The sequence below is a fragment of the Xenopus laevis genome, chromosome 7L, assembly GCF_017654675.1.
Source record: "Xenopus laevis strain J_2021 chromosome 7L, Xenopus_laevis_v10.1, whole genome shotgun sequence".
Classification (NCBI taxonomy): domain Eukaryota; kingdom Metazoa; phylum Chordata; class Amphibia; order Anura; family Pipidae; genus Xenopus; species Xenopus laevis.
In genome coordinates this window covers 73,389,176-73,413,152 of record NC_054383.1, presented here as the reverse complement: position 1 = coordinate 73,413,152, position 23,977 = coordinate 73,389,176, and the positions used below count along the sequence as shown (strand labels likewise).

General features: G+C 36.6%; 1 protein-coding gene across 2 annotated transcripts in view; it reads left to right on the top strand.

Moving 5' to 3' along the window:
- LOC121395536 (kin of IRRE-like protein 3) overlaps positions 1–23,977 on the top strand; it is a 729,825-nt gene that overhangs the window by 562,007 nt on the left and 143,841 nt on the right. For both annotated transcript variants that reach the window (XM_041569178.1, XM_041569177.1), the window contains exon 5: positions 4,203–4,360. In XM_041569178.1, the coding sequence (XP_041425112.1) occupies positions 4,203–4,360 (158 nt within the window). The remainder of the gene's footprint in view (positions 1–4,202; positions 4,361–23,977) is intronic.

The following is a 23,977-nucleotide window of genomic DNA, read 5'->3' as shown; positions in this document are numbered from 1 at the left end:
CTCATGCCTATCTTTACGAAGCATTATGGAACAGAAGCTTGGTTATTCTCAATAAAATGGCATTGTATGCACTGAAGAATACTCACAATCCTACCCAAACACTCTTCCAAGCTATATTTCGAGTGTTTACCTCAAGTTTACTCTCAGTAAGGAAATGTACCACTTCACATTGATTTTAAAATGGAAGTCTCCAGTCAAGTGTTGCATAGTTACAAAGTGTATAAATAGTAGCTGATGTTGAAAAAAAGACATAAGACTATCAAGTCGAAATATTATTGCTGTCTGACCGGACATTGCTTTGCTGATAAATACAGAATTGAGTAGATATCCGTAAATAAAGCTTACAGTATTTGCTGTTTGTTCTTTTATCTGTGTTATCATTAAACATACTCTACCAGCCCTCAATGTTTTTATTTACCAACAACATTCCTTGACCAACACATGATAAAGAGATTTGGGTTAGTGACGTTATTAGCCAGGGAGAAACTCAATAGTGTGCAGAGCAGAAGGCATCATTTTTGGTAAAAGAGATATAATGGTAAATGCAAAAAAAAGGGTGTCTGTAGACAAGCCCCGTCCCCATAATAAGACTGTAATCTTTCTTAAAGAAGTTGCTTCTAGCTAAAATTGTGTTAACAAGCCAAAGACTACTGTTATGGACAATAGTCCCTTCTGCCTTAGAAGTGAACATGCAGTTAAGAATCACATAACAATAAAGAAAAAAATATTTATCTGTATTCAATCCTTTCCTTTTTCCCCTTTGGCAGCATGGTCTTCCTTCTGCACTCTAAAAACAAAACTTGTTTATTTATGAAATTAAAGCTTGAGCTCAAGGGCCCTTAATATATTGAAACTAAAAGTTTGGGGGCTCCTGTCTTAGAAGGAGGAGGTTGATAGATAAATATATATATATATATATATATATATATATATATATATATATATATATATATATATATATATATATATATATATGGTTTTTAGAGTATCATACAATAGATGTAGACCAAAAAAACTGAGGTTTTCTGGACATTCTATTGTGCACAACAGATTGCTGCTTGTTTTGACAATTGGTAGCTTTATTATTTTTTTGGTTGTTCAAATATTGTCATTTAATTTAGAAATATCAGATTTAAATATCAAACTCACAGATTTTTCTGGTGTTGTAACCTAGTGTATATGTGTAGGGGACTTTAAATTGTAAGCTCCACTCTGGCAAGAACTGATGACCAATCTCTGCAAAAACACAGTGTAAATGTGTCAATATTATTTCTATTAAGGGTAAATAAGGAAAACCGGTTAAAAATTAATGAAGCTGCAGAAAAAGCTGTAAAAACCATCAAAATCCAGCTGGAGGGAAAAAAAACTGATTTTTTGTACTTTAAAAAATACTGCCTTTAGCAACAGTAGAATGTATTTATTTCTGGTTAGAAGTTCTGTAACATTTATAGTCTTTCTGGTGTGTGTGTGTGTGTGTGTGCATGTGATGTTATGCAATTATTATTCCCCCTAAGAGCAGTGAAGCATAATAGCTGCTATATTCAACACTGAACCGTGTATTGATTCTAGCTACAAGAGTATTAATAGAAATTATTTACTTTTAAATTGGTATTTTTATGACATGATTTTTCATTCCAATGGTAGCCAATGCATTTATTATTTAGCAGTAATATGTGAGAAACACTAAGGAGGGTTCCTAATTTCATCTGAATGATAAGCAGTCATATACATGTCAGATACATGTAAACCCATAAAAACAAAGGAGTTCTTAATAATTTACGAAATTAAGTCAAATTTAACTTTTTATGCCCATGGGGTTCCAAACCTCATCAACAATAATATGGTCAATGAAAAGGCTGGTTTTATTACAGACCCCACAGGGATCTCAAGCCCTACGCGTTTCGGGACTCAATCCCTTAATAATGCCTATGATTAAGGGATTGAGTCCCGAAACATGTAGGGCTTGAGATCCCTGTGGGGTCTGTAATAAACCAGCCTTTTCCTTGAATGGAGTGCCGTCATTCTTTTTGGTTTGGTGTGTGACAAGCGGTGGGGACGCTGCAGACTGAGCACCCAGCAAGGATATATATATACATTTCATTCTTTCATAAACTGATCTGTCTATATTTATATAATACAATGATGCTTCCCTTTTTTTAAAATCAGAAAATATTTGTTAGTGTAACACCCTTGCTTAAGTGAGGAAGGAAATGTTGGTGATGTTACTGGAACTGTAATATGCAATGCCAGTACAAATATTGGAATAGTTAGGGTTCATAGTAGTTCTTTACCAGGAACAGTGGCTTTATTAAACATCAAAGAAGTAAAGAATAAGACTGTACTTCCTTTGTACACTAGTAATCTAACTAGATCCCTTGGCAGTAATATGATAGCTCAGTTGTTCTCATCTCTCACTGAAACCAAAATGGAGATGAAATAGAGATTTCTGGGGGTTTAGGGTCACCAGCAGCTTAACCCATTCAGTGCATCGGATGCCTCAGTGAATGCATCCTAGGTACATATGAGCACTTGCCTGGGTCCCTTTTATACTGTGGTTCATACAACTAGTATAGCCCACACAACTAGTTTGGGATTACCAACCCCACACTGTGTCTCCTTGTTGAAATACACAGAACTGCACTTGCTAAATGCCTCATTAATGGTGTCTATGCCCCCAAATTCCACTAAGGTGTAAGCTTACCTAAAGGTAAGGAGGCCAAAGCCTAGCCTCCTCTTGCTTTAGGGCCATCCACCATCCTACTAAAGTAGTACACTAGGCCAATGGGAATACTGCTCATCTGTTGGACATTGGGGATGCTATAAGTTGTAGTTTAACCACAGGTTAGTTAAACTACCTATAGGGTACAACACACTATTTCACCTGTACCTACAAACACTAAAAACAACCTTGCATATTTGGTATCGCTGTCAGTCATTTTTTATTTATAACCTGGGATGCAGCAGAGCTCTGAAGTTCCCCAAATAACAAAAAGAAACAGCACTGATAAACACTGTCTTTGTTAAATAATACATTAAAACACGTATAAGATATATTTCTTATTCATGTTGACAGCCTTGACAACTCCCTTACCTTACCATTTCTAATTTCGGTTTAGCTTCTATTTATTTTCTTCAGAGGGTAAAGTATGAACAGCTAGCTTATTGTTTGCACAAACATTTTAATTGCATCTTTCCATACATGCTGTACATACAACACAAACATGCCACATTTTTTTTCCTTTTCTGAGTCACTCACTTGACAACAATCTATTTTAGACCACAGTGAAGTTTCACAAGGACTATCAAGAATGCCTCAAATCATAAGAAATATGAATAAAATAGAAATATGATTGCACAAAACAAACCAATTGCACTGCAAAGGGCACCAGTTCGGGATCTGACAAATCAGAGCCTTTTTCATTTGGTCTAATTGAATCACGTGACTTTAAGTTACAGAATTACGGCAATTGCTAAATTTGCAAATTGCATCACTATAACTATAATTACATAGCATGCTGTATGTCTATGGGACTGGAGTGTGATCTGCAGAGCAATGGTAAAACTATAATTGGAACCATGGTGTGCTTAATACTGTACATCCCTCTTATATCCCTTATGAGTTTTCAGATATCCGTACAGAAGATACCATCAAAGTATTGAGTCACAGTAAAAACAATACTCCACATAGAGCACATTCTGACAACTTGTACAATTCTAATAGCATTAAACTGTTCAGGATGTGCCCCTCTCCCCATGTTACACCCCTAAAACTAAAATATGCCAATGAACATTTTAATTATTGAAATAATTTTGACAATGTGTTCAACCTCAATGACAGTATTAGTATGTGCTTTACTACAACCTGCAAAGGAACCCTGAAACTAACATTTCACCAAGTGTTCCAATTCCGGGAACAAGTGCTCAGTTCATCAGAGAAGGCTAAACCAGCTCATTGGTGCAACAGTTGTAAGTAGCATTTATAGAGACAGTTAGCTTTTTGCACACTTTATAAACAAATCATTTTTCAACAGAATATTTGAGCTCCTAGATCATTACTGTTTGAAACAAGCAATAAACTAGATTTCTTACACTGACTATTGCACTACTGTTACCAAAAACTTAATTTGACTATATTGTAATAAAACAAAGGATGAGAAAAGTTTAATGACCATATGACCTGTATTATATTTGTTTCCCGACAGTTCCTCCTGATGATCCAGTAATTACTGGCGGGCCAGTAATTAGCATCCGCGCTGGTGACCCACTAAATCTAACTTGTCATGCAGACAACGCAAAGCCAGCAGCTACCATTACCTGGATGAAGAATGGAGAGGTCTTAAATGGAGCAACATATTACAAGGTCAGCATTTAAAGCCGCAATTGCTATTTTAATTCCTAGTTTTATGATAGTGTGACACATTTGTTACTTGGGCCAGAAACATAACTAGTGGAAAATTATTATCATTATATTTGCCTGTATTTCAGCAACACTTTTAAACTTAAATGGGTAAATATTTACAATTTGAAATACTATTAATTGTAAGTAAAACATTCCTAAAGTCTGAATGCATACGAATATTGTTTTACAGATATAACCATCATTCTTAAAGGTAGATTTAAATGGATCACCAGGTTACTACTACTGTAGTGCCCGTGGCATATATGCTGATATTTCTTGTTGTTGTTTCCTAATAGTGGCACGGTCATACTGTGGTTTCCCTAATGATTTATTAAAGCTTTCTGTAGGCCTGCTATTAGTAAGTGCTCATTCATTCTATCACATTTATCATCAAATTCCCTTGCCAGTTATGTTGTATGCATCAGATATAACCAAATATTCATCTACTACATTTCTGGGCACAACCACTTGGTTACAAATATGCCTTATTGAATGAATTGTAATTGTGCTAAGTAACATGTCTTCAACTGTTCATTTAAATACTGTGAGACCTAGAAAATAATACTACCAATTTCAAAGCCAATAGTTAAATATGAATTACATCTTAAACTCAATTTGTTGCTTATAACTTCATTTGCCCAAAAGCAAAAAAAGCATCAAGGCGATCACTGGGCCTTTAAACTTTATTTTAATATGATCACTTATCACTGGTTTATACAGGAAGGAAGCTTCATACAGTACCTGTAGTCCTGGACTGTGGGAGGGGGCTTGACTGGGTCAGGGAGCAGCGAGGTTGCAAGGGGTTGAGGAAACATGAACGTGCCCTTTCCGTTTTAGAGAAATTAGAGAAATAACAAGCTTTGTACAGGTATGGTATCTATTGTATAAAGAATTAATCTATTCTACTAATTGCAGCTGTGTATTATACAGGGAGCTGTATACTGTAACTAAATTATGTATTCACAGCTTTTAAAATATTGCCTTTATACTCAGAACAAAAGAGGAAAATTTAAAAAGAGGAAAGTAATTCTGCATTCCTGCATTCATTAAACTGAATCAGGAACTGTTACTTTCTAATGTTTTTTTTTTTATATGGCAACGATTGTGTGCATATAAGGAATTAACTCAACTCATTAAGATATATATATATTTGGACAAAATGAGGGGTTCAAGTGGAGAAATCACATTTCAAACGTTTTATTATAATTGCAAGAAACAGGTTTCTCTTTACAAGGAACAAATAAGCTTTAATCACACAAGCTCTCTGGAATTGCGTGAAAGGTGTTTTATATATGTGTATATATATATATATATATATATATATATATATATATATATATATATATATGTGTGTGTGTGTGTGTGTATATACATATGTATACATACATATTTCTTTGTATTATTATTAATGCAAGCATAATTATGGGATGCTGTCTATCCCAAATGATTTCTCTGGATATCTAGGTCTATAAAAGCTAACTATTTTGAATATCACAAGAGACCAATTGGAATAGCAGGTATAAAAAACAACACACCTATACAGATAAAAGTAAGCATATTGAAAAAGACAAATATAAAAAAAATGTAAACAGAATGTAGAGATTAATGCACAGAAAACTATCATTATAATGTAAGAGAGATACACACATAAGGAGATTCATGCACAGGGTGAAAAATATATATACAGAGCAAAAGAGACATACAGACATATTCAAATGCACGTGCAGAAGCAAGGGTAAGGAACAAGCTCAATTAGAAAGTGAGACATACATACAAAGAAAGAAATACTCTACTTAACTTTAGAAACATTAACATTCACTAGTGGGCTTGTTGGACATATTTAGTTCCTGCCTAAACTCCAAAATCTGACTCCCTTGCAGGCTTTCTGAAATGGTTAGGGATGGCATTACCATACTGCATTTGAATCTGCGTTATAGAAATTAAAAATGCTGTTTTAAATGGGTCCACTGTTTCTTAAATGCTCATTTGAAAAGTGTGCTTTGTACACATCAGCTATCTGACCAATATGCAGAAAATATTAAGGCATAATTATAAATGGAGAGCGGTTCACAGCAGTTCAGTTTATCTATATTAACCATCCAAATCTTTACTCCCTGATGCAAATCACATACAGGGAGAAAGGATCTGGACAATTATTATAAAAAAAATTGTTACATCTGATGACCAAGCAATAATGAGCCCCTTAATAACTCAGAAATAATGTTAGCAAAGAGAACCCTGCACTGTTTATTCTGTGGAACCAAAACTATTACAATTTATTTGCTTTGCTTATGCTTTTGTTTCTATCGTTTTATAAAAAGTGCTTGGAGATCCATTTCATTACTCTAGAAGATAATGTTGCTTGTGTAATTTATTTTCCTCAAATATCTTTTTGCTGCTTACTGTATTTGTGTTTCAAAGATGCATTTTTGGAATATCTCTTTGCACTATATTTTTGTAATAAACTATTTGCCATTGCAAGCTTATCTCTAATGTACACCGAGCTCAGGAGCATAAATAAAGGTTTACAATTAAAATGGGGTATTGTACATGTGTTAGAATACCGTCTGAATCTGACTAGTAAATCAGACAGAAATGGGTCCAGTTACTGAAATCTGAGCTACTTTATATTGCTAGAATGGTAATTATATCCAAGCAAGTTATACAGTTTCCCTCTAAGACTCAACACCCTCAGAAAATGGAAGGTGTTTTTTTTTCTTATTCTGGCCAGAATAAGAAAAAACATACTAATGTGCATTGACATACCAATTATTGCTATGCATTACCTTTTTATTTGTAATCAAATTCTTATTTGCTTTGGGCTCTCTGATTGCTATAGCAAATTTTGTCTGCCACTTGCTTCCAGCAGAAACTCCCTGTCCATCAGTCATCACTCATAATGCCAGAAAATGGAAAGCACCCTGACCTTAGTGCAAACTGCCTGCTTCAGCATTTTTACGAACAATATACACTATGGGCCTTATTTATTAAAATTCGGATTTGTGTTGTATTTCTACTTCCAATAAACTCACAAGCCCAAGCTTTTAGATGCAGAAGTTTTACTTAATAAAGACTTGATATGAAGTTATAATGCCAGTATTTGAGTTTTAGTGCAAAAAAAACCCCTAAATGTGAACGTTGGTACATCAGCCCCTTTGTCTGCAATTATAGGTATAGTAAATGAGCATTAGGGAATATGTTAATAAAATCCAAAAGCTGAAACATTAATGTACATTGACAGTCAACAATAGAACAAAATGCATCTGGTAGATTTCATTAAGCTCACTAGCTCAGAACTGCAACAGGTGGACAAGGGCATTTTGACGTCCGTTATTCTCTGCCAGAGGACAGCAGCAGTCACAATGCAGTGTCTCTACCACAAATCAGTAGATTGAGATTTATTCGAAAGGTCCCCATAGATACAAAGATTTTTTTGTTGGTGAATGACCGATTTTAGTGCAATCCAACCAATCAGTCAAATTATAGTGAAGTTAGTGGAAATCAAATGATTGTGCATCTTACGATTTTTCGCCCGACAGCTGTCAGAAAATTGATCGGGCAGGTTAAAAAATGTTCATGTTTGCAGGGTCAAGAAGGCAGCTACCATCAGTTTTCCTGGCTTCAACTAGACAATATCGCTTGAAATGGTCTTTTTAGTTGATGGACAAATCATACATTTAAACAATCTATGGCCAGCTTAAGAGCCATCATTTCCAACTGAACCTAGCCAATTTAGATAACTTATCTACCCATGGCCATGGCCTAAAACAGCAACAAAAGATCTCAGAGTTGTTATTTAAAGTGCACAACGGTATTGGTTAAGTTACTTAAAGGAGAAGCCCCAAGCTAGAGGTTATATAAGGGGGAGACCAGGGCATTACTTATTTTTTGGCTGACAAGATCAAGGGTATGATGCATAAGAGCCTGAGGCCTGACACCTAGGGAGGTACTAAGAGGAGCCATTAGAGAGGCTAGCTAGGTAATATAAGAGTAGCTTGTCTGAGCTCGTAGTCAGTGAGAGTCAGGTATAGCTTGTGTAGACTAGCAGCTGAGCTCCAACAAGGAGACAGAGAGAAGGACCAGTGTTCTGGTGGTACCTCACCCAGGTAGGTACCCAAATTAGGAGACAGGGTAGGGTAGATAGGGTCTAGTATCTCCACACAAGATGGAACTCCAGTGCGGAAAGTCTGTTAAAGGTTACAGTATCCCTGACTCAAAGAAAGTAGGCATCCGGTGGGGATTAGCGCTTGGGATTCTGAGTTCTGGTTATACAGTAATCTATTAGGAAGATTGTGTGTGCCAAGTAACACTGTGAAGCTGTACCAGTATCTAGAAATGAGTTCCTGAGTTCAGTCATGAGTTGTGTGGAACCTCCTTTGTATTAATATAATCCCCAGTGTGTGATGGAGCTGGGAGTCAGATTCAGCTAAGAGATCCAGATAACGACTAGACACCACATTACACTCACCTGACTCGATTTCCAAATTTGCCTGATAGATATCTGGCCGAATGATGGATATCATACATAGGCAAATAAGCTAAATACAAGAGGTCCACTGCAGTCAATCCAATATCAGTATATTAAGGATATTGAGACATTTTGTGCTTAAGCTACCAAAAAAGTTTTACCCTTTAAACAAAACAGTCAATGTTTGTCCATACATTGCAATATTGTCAATTGTGCCCATTCCTATACTACACATACACATAGGCAAATAAGCTGCCTACTCAATCTAGATTTTTTTTTTACCCATGTATAACTTTCTTAACTCATGCTGTATTCTTCAACAGCTGCGTTAAGCACCCATGTGCCAGTACTCTTGCCTACATACTGAAGTTGATCATCTGCTAGAAACAATATATAGCCATTATCTGCACATATTATCAGCACTATAATATCTAATACACTACTTGGTGATGTAGGGCTTTTATACTATGAGGAGCCATGAGGTGGGACATGTGGTAAAAACATCCAATATTTTATAATATATCTAGATATATACATATATTTTCTCAGGCTGAACTTGTGTGCTGGCAATATTTTTTTCTGTTTTTATAAGCAAATAAGGGCTGTATATCATTCGCAGAATTTGGTCCACTCTAGAATGGCTTAGCACTAAATATATTTACACAACTATGAACTGGCAATATTTTTCTATGGTTAATGCATGCCTACTAACTTGATAGTTTCATACCCTGTGCCTTTTCTTTTGTCACCAATTTCTCCTAGCCTACCACAACTTCCTCCTGCCATATATAGTATATATATATACATATTGCTTGGTGCCTAAGGCTGTCTTGCATTCCTGTACCATGATGTTTTATTGTTCTGAAAACATCTATTAAGGCTATACACAACAGAATCATATATTTTCAGGAGGGATAGGGACATACAATAGCATAAATATAGCAAAAATATTTCCTTTGTGAAATGTGCATTGTACTGGTTTTGCAGGTGTGTTTTTAATATACACTACACTCCCAACACTTTGGTTGTTTATCTTCACTGCTCTTTGAGCCTGCTGCCTATTAGTACTACATTTTATTGAAAACCATCCTGTTTTCTGATAGGTTTCTCATTCTGGCAGACTAAGACTCCTGTTTTGTTACTGAACCAGCAAGAGATTTTGCAGAACCATTTACTTATATGTATCTGCTCCCAAACAGCCTTCTCTATAATCCCTGAGGCCACTGCAAATAGATAATTAAAAATGCACTCCACAGCAGATAACCTTCTACAAATGAAGTGAGAACGGTGCCCGTTCCTTCCCAGAATGCTTTTAGGCTCACCACGCTCTATGGTGGCTCCACTGAACCAAGAGAATGAGAGAAAATTGAAAGCTTTTGTATGCAGTTAGCATATCATTACTTTTCCCACATTCTTTGTGCCTCAGAAAACACCACAAAAGGAAATAAAATTGTATTTGGTTTCAAAGAATGGAAAAAGTTGTATGCAGCAGACTATAGCAATAATTTGGATTTCAATTTTCAACCCTTTCCTGTCTTTATGGGAGTATATATAAGCAATGTCAAAAATGTAGCGAATATATCTGAAAATGATGATTATAAAAATGCAAGAGTTTGAAATAAGAAGATTTTTTGCTAAACTTATACTAAAGAAAAACTATAGAAAATGTGTTGCTTTTGCAGCAGATTCAAAATCATTTTGAGAGAGCAAATTAAAGCAAAGTCAAACAGGTTATATGTAAATAATATTATGAATTAGATCAGATTTGGCAGAAACCTGATGTTACCTCTGTTTCCATCAGTGAAGCACCTTTTGTGAATTATTTTGTTTTCTCAGTAACACTAAGGGGCCGATGCATAAAGGGTCGAATATCGAGGGTTAATTAACCCTCGATATTCGACTGGGGAATGAAAATTTTTCGACTTTGAATATTGAAGTCGAAGGATTTTGCGCAAAAAGTTAGATCGAAGGAATAATCCATGGATCAAACGATTAAATCCTTCGAATCGAACGGTTCAAAGGATTTTAATCCAACGATCGAAGGATTACCGTATATACTCGAGTATAAGCCGATCCGAGTATAAGCCGAGGTACCTAATTTTACCTACGAAAACTGGGAAAACTTATTGACTCTAGTATAAGCCTAGACACAACTACAGCCCTGTCTCCCAGCAGCGCACCTTCCGCCAAAGAGACTCCCCCAGCATGGTGACAGAGAATTGTGCAGAGAGTGCTGTGTGTCATAAAACCATCACTGATCTTTCGTATAACCAACAGATGGCGCTGTGTGATATTGCCATCACTGTTAATCCTTTATTCAACCAACAGATGGCGCTGTGTGATATTGCAGTTACTGTTATTCTTTGATATAACCAACAGATGGCGCTGTGTAATATTGCAGTCACTGTTATTCTTTGATACAACCAACAGATGGTGCTGTGTGATATTGCAGTTACTGTTATTCTTTGATATAACCAACAGATGGCGCTGTGTGATATTGCAGTCACTGTTATTCTTTGATATAACCAACAGATGGCGCTGTGTGATATTGCAGTCACTGTTATTCTTTGATACAACCAACAGATGGCGCTGTGTGATATTGCAGTCACTGTTATTCTTTGATATAACCAACAGATGGCGCTGTGTGATATTGCAGTCACTGTTATTCTTTGATACAACCAACAGATGGTGCTGTGTGATATTGTAGTTACTGTTATTCTTTGATACAACCAACAGATGGCGCTGTGTGATATTGCAGTCACTGTTATTCTTTGATACAACCAACAGATGGCGCTGTGTGATATTGCAGTCACTGTTATTCTTTGATATAACCAACAGAGGGCGCACTGTTATTCTTTCATAAAACCAACAGAGGGCATGGTGGGATATTGCAGTCTCTCCCCAAGTGAACTGTTGGTATAGGAATGATTAAAAGTGACTGCAATCTCGGCTACTGCCCGCTGACCGAGTATAAGCCGAGGTAGACTTTTTCAGCACATTTTGGATGCTGAAAAACTCGGCTTATACTCGAGTATATACGGTATCCTTCGACCAAAAAAAAACTTAGCCAAGCCTATGGGGACCTTCCCCATAGGCTAACATTGGGTTCGGTAGCTTTTAGGTGGCGAACTAGGGGGTCGAAGTTTTTTCTTAAAGAGACAGTACTTCAACTATCATATGGTCGAATAGTCAAACCATTTTTAGTTTGAATCCTTCGATTCGAAGTCAAAGTCGTAGTCGAAGGTCGAAGTAGCCCATTCGATGGTCGAAGTAGCCCAAAAAACACTTTGAAATTCGAAGTTTTTTTACTTCGAATCCTTCACTTGAGCTTGGTGAATTGGCCCCTAAGTGTGATAGCCTATTCTCTTATCCTAAAAAGAACCTAACACACATTTCTTAGATTTTTTTATTACTTAGATTACAATGACTTCCTTTCTTTTTATGCATTTTGAGTCTTAACATTTTGAGTCTTTGCTATTGAACTTCCACAAACAATATCAATAACATGATGATATTGTCTAGCAATATTATATTAAGCCATTGAATGAGGAACCAATGTGATGTGTGATTTGTATTCACAGGGACACCCATGACTATAACACTGCCAAAGGGTGCATAACATCCTATTTGGTTCTGTGACCTTTTTGGTGGTTTTAGTTCCCTCCCTACTACATAAGCTTATTCTGGGGAGAGATTTCCCTACTTCTGGGTCAAAGGGTTGAGTCTGCAGGGGAAAAAAGTAAACCTGAGCCATTTTGTGATGATGATATTTACTTAGGGTCGAACCCTCGATATTCGACTGTCAAAGTTAAATCCTTCGACTTCGAATATCGAAGTCGAAGGATTTACCGCAATTCGTTCGATCGAAGGATTTTAATCCATCGATTGAAAGATTTTCCTTTGATCAGAAAATTGTTAGAAAGCCTATGGGGACCTTCATTGATGTTTAGTAGGTTTTAGTTGGCGAACTAGGGGGTCAAAGTTTTTTTTTAAAGAGACAGTACTTCGACTTTCGAATGGTCGAATAGTCAAACGATTTTTAGTTCGAATCGTTCGATTCGTAGTCGAAGGTCGAAGTAGCCAATTCGAAGGTCGAAGTAGCCAATTCGATGGTCGAAGTAGCCAAAAAAACGTTCGAAATTCGAAGTATTTTTTCTTCTATTCATTCACTCGAGCTAAGTAAATGTGCCCCTAAATGTGTGCCAGTAGAGGTAGTCTCTGAGAAAGATAACAATTTTCTCTTGTCTGTGCTTTCTGGGGAAACTGAAGAGGCCTATACTGTGACAAATAGTCAGGATGGGCAAAATGAAGGTTTGCCTGACTTTGAAAGGATTGTTATGGATTTAATGGGACCTATGGTAAAGTCTTACTAAAGTGTTAGAGGGAACCAGTACATATTGGTCATTAGGGATGTAGCGAACCGCCGCCGATGTGTTCGCGAACGCCGTTCGCGAACACCGGCAAAATTTGCGAACTGTTCGCGAACTGTTCGCGAACTTCGATCATCCGAAAATCGTTCGATTCGAACGATCGAAGGATTTTAATCGTTCGATCGAACGATTTTCGTTCGAATCGAACGAAAATCGTTCGATTTTAGCGATCGAATGTTCAAATGGGCGACCGATTTTGACGCGAACGCCTATTGGCGAACGTCGCGCGACGTTCGCGAACTTGCGGCGGACGCGAACAGTCGAAGTTCGCGCGAACTAGTTCGCCGGCGAACAGTTCGCTACATCCCTATTGGTCATAATGGATTATGCTACATGCTATCCAGAAACTATCCCTTTAAGAAATGAGTATGCTAAAACTTTAGCTAAGGACCTGGTTGGTGTGTTTAGCAGGGTGGGAAATATTGACAGATCAAGGCACCCGGTTTATGTAAAAAGTTACTAAGGAATTGTGAAAGCTATTTAAGGTGACCCAGCTGCTTACCTCTGTATACCAACCAAAATGGATTGTTTACCAAGATCCTCAAGAGTATGTTAAGAAAGGTGGTTGACCAAGATGGCAGAAACTGCCATATCTGTTGCCATACAAGAAATTTCCAAATCCTCCACTGCTTATTCTTCCTTTGAATTGTTATATGGCAGACACCCTCTGGGCTTGTTAGACATAGCCAAACAAAACATGGGAGGGGCAAACAACTCCTTAGAAAAGTGTAATTGAGCACAGTTCTCAAATGCAGGGCAGAATAGCTGCAGCGATGCCCCTGGTGTGGGAACATATGGTATGGGCTCAACAGGCACAACAGAGAGTGCATAATCACAGTGCTCGTGTTTGTACATTTGCACCTGGTGACCACGTTCTTGATCCCTACAGTTGAAAGCAAATTCTTAGCCAAGTGGTAAAGACCCTTTGAAATACTGGAGAAAGTTGGGGAGGTAAATTATAAAGTCTTCCAGCCAGGAAAGAGGAAACCAGAGCAGATTTACCATGCAAGTCTTATAAAACCCTGGAAAGACGGGTTGTCTCTCCTCCCTGAACCTGCCCCACAGATATCAGAAACCCTGTCCTCTGCTCAAAAAAAATTAACTGACTTCAACAAAGGTATAGAATCAAGAGGCAGAGAAAGCATTACAGTCTTTAAAAACAGTTCTCTGTAGCAAAACAGTGTTGATAGCACCCGACTTTGAAAATGAGCTTATAGTGCAAATTGATGCCATGGGGCAGTGCTGTCGCAAAACAGAAATGGGGAGAAAAATCATGTTGTTTATTTGAGCAGAAAGTTGAATAGCCATGAGATAAAATATGCAATAGTTGAGAAAGAATGTCTGGCAATCAAATGGGCATTAGAAGCCCTCAGATACAACCTTCTAGGACAGCAGTTCAAACTGGTGACAGATCATGCACAATAACAAGTAGTACTATATGTTTTTAGAACACAGAGATAATTCATTCAGTCATTCATGGCTCTCTATACTATATTACAAAAAACATTTTCTATGTAAAAATAAGGGTGCAGCTGTTGTTTGTAGGTCCTGGACAAACAGCTAAAACCTTACACTTCAAATCTGAGCCCATACACACACAGTATGCAGGAAAAATATTAAGACAATTCTGCACAAAAAATATTCTTCAGTGTAATCCAGGTGGCAAATTCTTTGTCCAGAAATTATCCAGAATTACTGAATTACAGGACAGCCATCTCCCATAAGTTCTACTTTAAGCAAATATTTAAATCTTTTAAAATTAATTTTATTTGTGATAATAAAACGGTACCTTGTATTTGATGGCAACTAAGATGTATGAATTCATAATGGTGGCAAAACAATCTTATTACATTTTTAAGGGCATTTTGCGAATTTTGAGATTTTTTTGTGCACTTTGACTAGGGAATAGGTCAAATTTGATTTGAATTTGAAAAAAAATCGAATATCGAAATTTATCATGTACTGTCTCTTTAAAAATTCAAATTCGACCATTTGCCATATAAAACCTGCCAATTGCTGTTTTAGCCTATGGGGGACCTCCTACAACTTATTTGGAGTCAATTGGTGGACTTTGAAAAAAAAGTTTTTTTGGGGAAAAATTTCAAATCTATTCCTTTGATCCCTACGATTCAAAGTCGGCCGAATGCGGACCTATTCGACCGAAAACTGACCTATTTGACTAAAAAAAAAATTTGACTTTGACTAGGGAATAATCCAAATTTGATTCGAATTTTAAAAAAAAATTAGAATTTCGAAATTTATCATGTGCTGTCCCTTTAAGAATTCAAATTCGACTATTCGCCATCTAAAACATGCTGAATTGGTGTTTTAGCCTATGGGGGAACTCCTACAATCAATTTAGAGTAATTTGGCGGACTTTTGAAAAAAAAAAAATTTTGTTTGGGTGAAAAGCCTATAATCGAATTTGATTTGAATTTGCAGCTCAATCCTATTCACCCATTTAAAAAAATTTTTTTCAGTTTCGAGTTTATGGGAGTTGATGGGAGTTTTTAGAAACTCCCATAAACTTGAAATTCGACCCTTGATAAATTTGCCGCCTAAGGTATGGAGATCTAAATTACACAAATACCCCTTATCTGGAACATTCCAGGTCCCAATGAAAGTGAAAGCTTACTGTTGTGTAATGTCTTTATGATTCTGCTAATAAAGCACTTATACTCTACTCATCCTCGGCTACCAAAAACATAACAAATGGCGACAAAAATGGCTCTTCTACCTCTGCAGCAGCCTGCACCTTTTCTTCCAAACCCTGGTGAGCCTACCATACCTTTTACTGCTTGGATTCGTATGTTTGAAAATTACATTATTGCTGCCAGTGCTGACCAAGGGTAGATTTCTGCTGCTAGAAAGCATGCTTTACTTATCCACTGCCTGGGAGCAGAGGGACAGCATACATATATTACCATTACCTGATGATACTTATGAAACTGCTCTTACTGCTATAAAGAACTTTTTTGTGCCAAGAGTAAATGTGGTTGCTGAAAGATATAAATTCTGCAAACGTGGACAACGTAATGACGAATTCACAGAACTATTTGTAGCAGCTTTGAGAGAGCTGGTTGTTACCTGTGAGTTTGGGAATCTAATAGATGAAATGCTAAGAGACCAAATAGTGGAAAAAACAAACTCACCTCGCATTAGAGAGAGACTGCTCCTAGAGCAGGATTAAACCCTTGCAAAGGCTATTACAGTTGCTAGCCAAATTGAAACAGCAGTGACAGAGGCTAAAACTCTCAGTCAGGGAACTACTGGGAATGTACAGATTGTGAATTCAGCACTGTGGCCTCATAATCCACAGGCAAAATACAGCGCTAAGCAAAGGGATTCACCAACACTGCAAAACCATACAGTAAATACAAACAGAAAATACTGCTTTCGCTGTGGTTCAACACAACACACTGGAAATCATGTTACATGTCCTGCAAAAGCTAAACGGTGCCACAAATGCACAAAGGTAGGACATTTTACTAAGATCTGCCGTAGTTCTGCTAAAGATGTTCATGAAGTCACTACTACAAATGTCACAGTATTAAGTGTGGATAAAGCTGGTACATTTATTCCAGAAACGTTGATATGCACTGTCAGGGGCACATTTATCAAGGGTCGAATATCGAATTCGAAGGATTTAGTGCTAATCCTTCGATCGATCGATCAAAGTAAAAAAAAAAAGTTAATCGATCGATCGAACGATTTTTCTTCGATCAAAAAAAGCTTAGCAAAGTGATGGGGAAGGTCTGCATAGACTGACATTGTACCTCGGTAGGTTTAAACTACCGAAGTATGTAGTCAAAGTTTTTTTTAAAGAGACAGTACTTTGACTATTAAATGGTCGAATAGTCGAAGATTTTTAGTTAGGATCGTTCAAAACGAAGTTGAATGTCGTAGTAGCCTATTCGATGGTCGAAGTACCCAAAAAAATACTTTGAAATTCAAAGTTTTTTATATTTTAATCCTTCACTCGAGCTTAGTAAATGTGCCCCTCAGTGTCAGTACTGCTTCTGCTGACCAGGGGCACTCCATTAACCTGATGCTTGACACAGGTTCAGCTGTTTCTATACTACCAAAGGATATTATCTTGAAATACTTTGCAAAAGATCCGCTTGTTGCACCTGCCCTGAAACTGGTCAGTTACTTAACGATCCAATCCCTGTGCTTGGTTGCTTGCCAGTGACTGTACAATTTGAATCAAATACTGCAAAATGTGACTTTTACATTGTGAATAAGGGTACTGCTATACTTGGAAGGGATCTCTTAAACCTACAATTCGTTGATGGTCTCATTACTACAGCACCAGTGCCTGCCACACAGCCAGTGTCTAAAATTTCACCACAAAGCAAAACTTCACTGGGCTGTGCAAAGAACTTTGTACACAAAGTCAGGGCCGGATTTACATAGTTGGCCCCCCTAGGCCCACTGCCGTTCGTTGCCCCTGTCCCCTCCCCTTTATTTGTGCAAATTTTCATCATCTGAACTGGAGCAATGGGGATTTAAAAAATAATTGTATCTCCAGCGCAGCCCCAGTGTTTTTGAACCAATGTGGGTGTGGTTGGGCAGCATGCCGCCCCCCTAAAATCCTGCCGCCCTAGGCCCAGGCCTAGGTGGCCTTTCCACAAATCCGGCCCTGCACAAAGTAAAGTTGAGACCAGATGTAAAACCAGTACCATTTCCTGATTCAGAATGGGAAAAACTTGCTATTGATATTGTCAGTCCTTTTACAGATGCTCCTATAGACTGTAGATTTGCTATAACCTTGATGGACTATTACAGTAAATGGCCTGAAATTGCATTTGTTTCTCATATAACATCAGCTACAGTAATAACATTTCTGTCTAAAGTCTTCAGCAGAGAAGGTAATCCAAAGGAGTTAATATTAGACAACGGACCACAGTTTGTCTCATATGCACTATGCCTGCACTACCCCTTCTTGCCGCACGCGCATGCGCGCCGGCAAACTGCACAGTTGAATGGGGACGCCCCTAATTTTTTGCCACCCTATGCTGGGGCCATTGTGGCTGCGCCATAAATCCAGGCCTGATAACAAGCAGCATAATTTCTAAGCCCAAAGTTTGTGCCTTATATAGGACAATTTACACTTTAATTATAGTTGGGCAACAGATAGAGTTCAGACAGGGTAAAATAACCGATCTCTAAATTTTCCTCAAAAGGATTTTCAAGGGCCTTTACTGGAGTATTTACAGCAGAAACATAAAATCCCAGAACCTCCCCAAATCCTAGGAGTAGAGTTCTCCTTCTGCCAGCAGTTCAGACATTCATTAAGGGGCAGATTTATCAAGGGTCGAAATGAAAATTCTAAATAAAAAAAAATTTAATTGTGAGCTATTTTTGTGTACTTCGACTAGGGAATAGTCCAAATTCAATTTGAATTTGAAAAAAATATTCACCCGCAAAAAAAAAAAAATTTCTGTTGGTCTTTTTTTATTCAAGTTATGGGAGTACAAAAAACTCAACCATTCAAAATTTGACTCTTGATAAATCTGCCCCTAAATATCAAGTGAATATTTACCATTATTGTAATTTGCCCAGGGCAGCATCATGGTTTGTTGCTTACTCTATAATTTTATCTCCTAATTCTGAGTATAACGTGCTTATCACACTTCCCCATCCTGGACACAGCAACAATTTCACCCTCCACTATGCTCATAGATACTGCACAGGCAATACAGACAGGTAGATCATATTAATAAATAGATATAAATATAATATGCATGTGAGAATTTTCCTATTCTCACAAGATCACTTTTCATTCTCAGAATGCTTGCTGAGCACTTTTGAGCAGTTAAGGATGATATAAGCACTCTTATTAGTTAGGAGTTAGGAGAAACTGTAGATGCAATTTTAAACAGCATAAATTTGTGTAATGCATGCAGCTCTATATATATCTGGAACTCTAAATACATTTTGAAAGGGAAGGGAGATTCATTTTAGCTATAGATTTACTTAAACTCTGCCTGTCTCAAAACTAAGGCAAAATTTTGTGCTGGTGCTTCTGAAGTACGCTTGTAGAACGACAGCCATATTTGTCACTAAAGCTTGTTGCTTGTCACTAATGAAGCACTTTGACTAACTTCACAGCAGTGAAACCAATTATTTAAGGCTCTGTTTACCAAGGATGTTTTATTATTTATAACATCAGCAAAATGAAAGTAAGTTGGGGTAAATTAATTTCTGTTTACAGAAATGCATGCCAGAGTCAACCTGTAAATAAAAAGGTAATGACAACCCACAGAGTCTGATATTACCCAACAGATCTTTCTTTGAACATGCCTGTGTACACCAAAAAATGAAAAAAACGCCTTTTCCCTGCCGTTGAATAAATGATTGTAATGAAATCATAGATATATCCCAGCAGTTTTCTGTTGACTCAGACACTTTTTCTTTAGATTTTCACACTGCTCCAATAAAAGTCACAACAAGTGATGCATCTACATTTGCATGAGGATTTATCTTGTATCCACTTGGAATATGAATGCTTGTTTTGAATATACATCTTTTGCTCACTCCTAAAAAATCCTTTAAATGTATTCTTGCTAAACAGCTTATAATGTATTGCAATATGTATAATACCTGAAAGATAAACCAGAGATGGCTTCATGGTTCTACAACATACAAAAAATACCACTGACTGCAGAACCCATACTCTACAAAATGCATATTTTTTAGAGATTGGTGTTAGGTAGGTTATAATTGTAGGATAAAGCAAAACGTTAATTGTAAGTCTATTTACAGAATCCTTTAGACAGCGGTGATATTTCAGTCAAGTATCTTGTTCACCTAAAATCCATTTAGTAGATTTGAATAACACAGCTCCATTACATTAATCAAAAATGAATCATTATATTAAGCAACAATAACATTTTTAATCATTTATCTGCTATAAAAGTTCAAATATTACAATGGTTGGACTCTTCCTACTGCTACTTTTTAGCTCTTCGGATGCATATGAAGTTATAGGAACAGCAAATAAAATCAGACAACAAAGAAGCACAATAAATTACTTGGTCTTGAGATCTATAAAAGCACAACAGAAGAACTAGGAACTGCTAAAATTCATATATATATATATATATATATATATATATATATATATATATATATATATATATATATATATATATATATATGTATATATATATATATGTATATATATGTATATATATGTATATATATGTATATATATATATATATATATATATATATATATATATATATATATATATATATATACATATATATCAGTACCTACAATATGTACATACATACATGGATATTTGTTACAGGGGGAGGCTTATTTATATTCAATTGATATTGAAAATTCGAATTGTGAATTTAATGTTTTTTTCTAAAAATGTACATGCCGCAAATTCATATTCTACTCATCATTTTCAATGGGTCCACTAACTTTCAAAAAATATTCCAAAAACTTGAGTTCCTAAAATTTTGCCTAGGACTAGGACAACTCCAATTGACTTCTAAATGAATTCAACAGCTTCAACAGTAAAGCACCTGCAAATAATGCTAGTCATTCAGCTTGGGCGTATTTATTGATATGCTTAATTGTTTTAACGACTTGCTTAATTATTTATGAAGGCACTGCATTATCTTGTAATGCTATTTAAAGTGGCTGTGGCAAATGGTTTTTGAAACAATAAGAATGAACATGTATTACATTCTTTGTGAGGTTTACTAACCATTGCTGAGGAGCCGAATAAAAAGTATGTCTTACTGATTTCCTTATTACAATCTATAAACTGGAGCCTATTTCTAAGATAAATTATTTTTTAAAGATGGCAATATTGTTAACTAATTAATTTAATGAGATCATTTATAATGGAAGTGAAGGGTAGCATTAACATCTGCAATGGGGCTGTTTTGTATATCACATAGAAGATACTCATACTTCTGTTCCCCTGCCCCAGCTTTATGTATATTTAGCTCCAGATATGAAAAATCAGAGCAAGGCACCCATACATATTGAACGCTGTAACACAGTAAATTTTATTCTTAGTCTTTTATTATTCCATATAAAGGAAGATATCAAAGAATGTATCTGCTTAAAGAATAAATGGGCAACCAGCTAGGGGAATGCTTGAATTTGTACAGAAATTTAGATAAAAATATAATTTTAATAAGATTCAAAAAGCCCAGGAGCAAAAGGGGGAGCCGTGTCCATTGTTTCAGCTTGACTGTGATATCAGCTACTATGGGGTCTATATTATTACTTTTGTATTTTACATCAGATGTCACCACTATTCCTAAATATTGAAACTCAGCCCAAGAGAGAGGGGAACTGAACTGGAGATGGTTCTTAGCCTCTTGGTCTATTGAAAATAAGTTTGACTTACGCCAATTAACCTTGAGCCCAGAATAATGATCAAATTCAGTGATTTTATCAAGCAGGCTATTTAAAGCCTGGCCAAGGTTTTCCAGATATACTAACATATCATTGACATATATGGATATTTTTTCATATAAACCCCTTTTTTAGTCCCTTAATAAGAGGTGAGTTTTGAATCTGTTCTGCTAGGGACTCTATAGCAAAGCAAAAAATAAAAAGTGAGATAACGTACACCCCTGTCTTCCTGTGCCTTGTGGAAAAAGGAAAGGGGAAGATAGCAAGTTATTAGATCTAATTCGTGCCATTGGTGAGCAATATAAAGCCTGTATCCAATAATTTAAACATTAGCCAAAGCCATACTTTCTCAAGGTCTCCCATAGGAAAGGCCACAATATAGAGTCAAAAGCCTTTTCTTCACCTAATGCTACTACTGCTCTGTGTCATGAGATAAATCGGTGGTTCTATTTGGAATAAATACTGCTTGGTCTGAATAAACTACTAGTGACATAAGCGGCTTAAGACAATTGGGTAGAATATTGTCTTATAATTTTGCATCACAATTGATCAGAGAAATAGGTCTGCAAATTGACTTGGTAAGGGAACCTGTTTCGGTAATGTCATTAAACAAATTAGATAAGTGTTCAACCAGGATGTCTGCATGAGTTTTATAAAATTCAGAAGGCAGACCATCCTTAGAAGTAGGCCTATCCAATGCAATTGAGGTATCATTATTCATACAAGGCAGTGGGATGACTCCTGTTTATGTATGTATTTCACTCTGTGTTTTATCTAATTTAGATGTATATAATTAATTATAATAATCTTTGAATACCTCAACAATTTGCCTAGAGGTAGTGACAAGGTATGTTATCTCTTATGATGGGTATTGTAACTATTTGTTGAGGATCACAGAATAAAATGGGTTTTATCATCCATTTGAAAAATTCAATGTGCTTGATGAAGGAGTTGCTTTTGAGCCAATTCTGTTTTAGCCAAATTCAGAAGCCTTGTCAATTGAAGCCAATCAGTTTTATTACCCTTAGTTGGCAGGCTCAGATTTGTGGCGAGGCCACAAAGGCCTGTGCATAGGGTGGCAAGTTTTTAGAGGGAGCATGACGCCCAGCCACAACCTAAGGAGCACAGGGGACACAAAGGTGCCGGGCGCTAGGACCCAGAGAACTATGGGCGCCCAAGCCCAAAATTCAGGCCTGTCAGCCGGGTCAGCTATGTAAAAGTTAAGAGGACTCTTTTTTCCTGATCATCATTAGTTTGAATGGATTTTTTAGCATATTTAATTCCTGAAATATGAGCAGAAATCAGCAGGTAGCATGTACTGGTAACCTGCTTAAAATGAAGCATCTTATTAGTTGATATGGGGTATGTCACCTGGTTAGACCTTATACCTTTTATTATATATGGGTCTATGAATTTTGGTTGTTGTCACATGTACCCCGGCACTAGATTAGTGTATTTGTTATGTTTGTTGCACTTTAATGTATAAATAATATAAATGTCACAATATAAGGCCGAGGTTGATTAGTAAATAATTATTGGCACAATAGTTTAATAATCAGCATCAGCTTATATGACAAACCTTATTTTCTGCTTGATGATTTGTGATGACCCTTAAGCTTAGCTTTTTAACAGCTGCTCAAAGCACACTCACAATGTGTGTGTCACTGACACTCCTAACAAAATTCAAGATGGGAAACTCCTGTGACAACTTTGAAGTCCATAGAGATGCTGAACCTTTAGACTGGTGCAAAACGTTTGGTATATAATTAATTGCTTTTCTAGAAATTCTAATTTTAAGTTTTAGTTTTCCTTTAAAAACCTTGAAGCGCAATGTCTATAAAGACAGTATGTTACCTAAATACTGAAAAAAAATAGAATGCATAAAAGTGCATTACTATAACGGAGAATAACATGCTTGCCCTTTATTATGTGAACTGGAAGGTTGTATAAAAATGTGTTTATGTACAGTAGAACTTCCATAGTAGACAGTCCACTTTCACATCAGCATGTAACGGTGGCAGTGGAAGTCATAAAACCACAACAATCTCTCAATCAAAAGCACATTCCCCAAAGAGCATTCAGCAGCACTACACATTTCCAGGAAGGTTAATCTGCTGCCAGCTCTGTTCTTGCCAGGACAACAGAATGATTGGAATGATAACTCTTCCAAGCCCGGCTCCCATGTGTGATTCAGCTCCCTTATGGCAATTTGCAGCTCTTGCCTTTTGATGTGCTTTTTGGAAGGCAAAGCCAAGCTTTCATAATTTTGCCAGAGTCTCTCTGCAGGA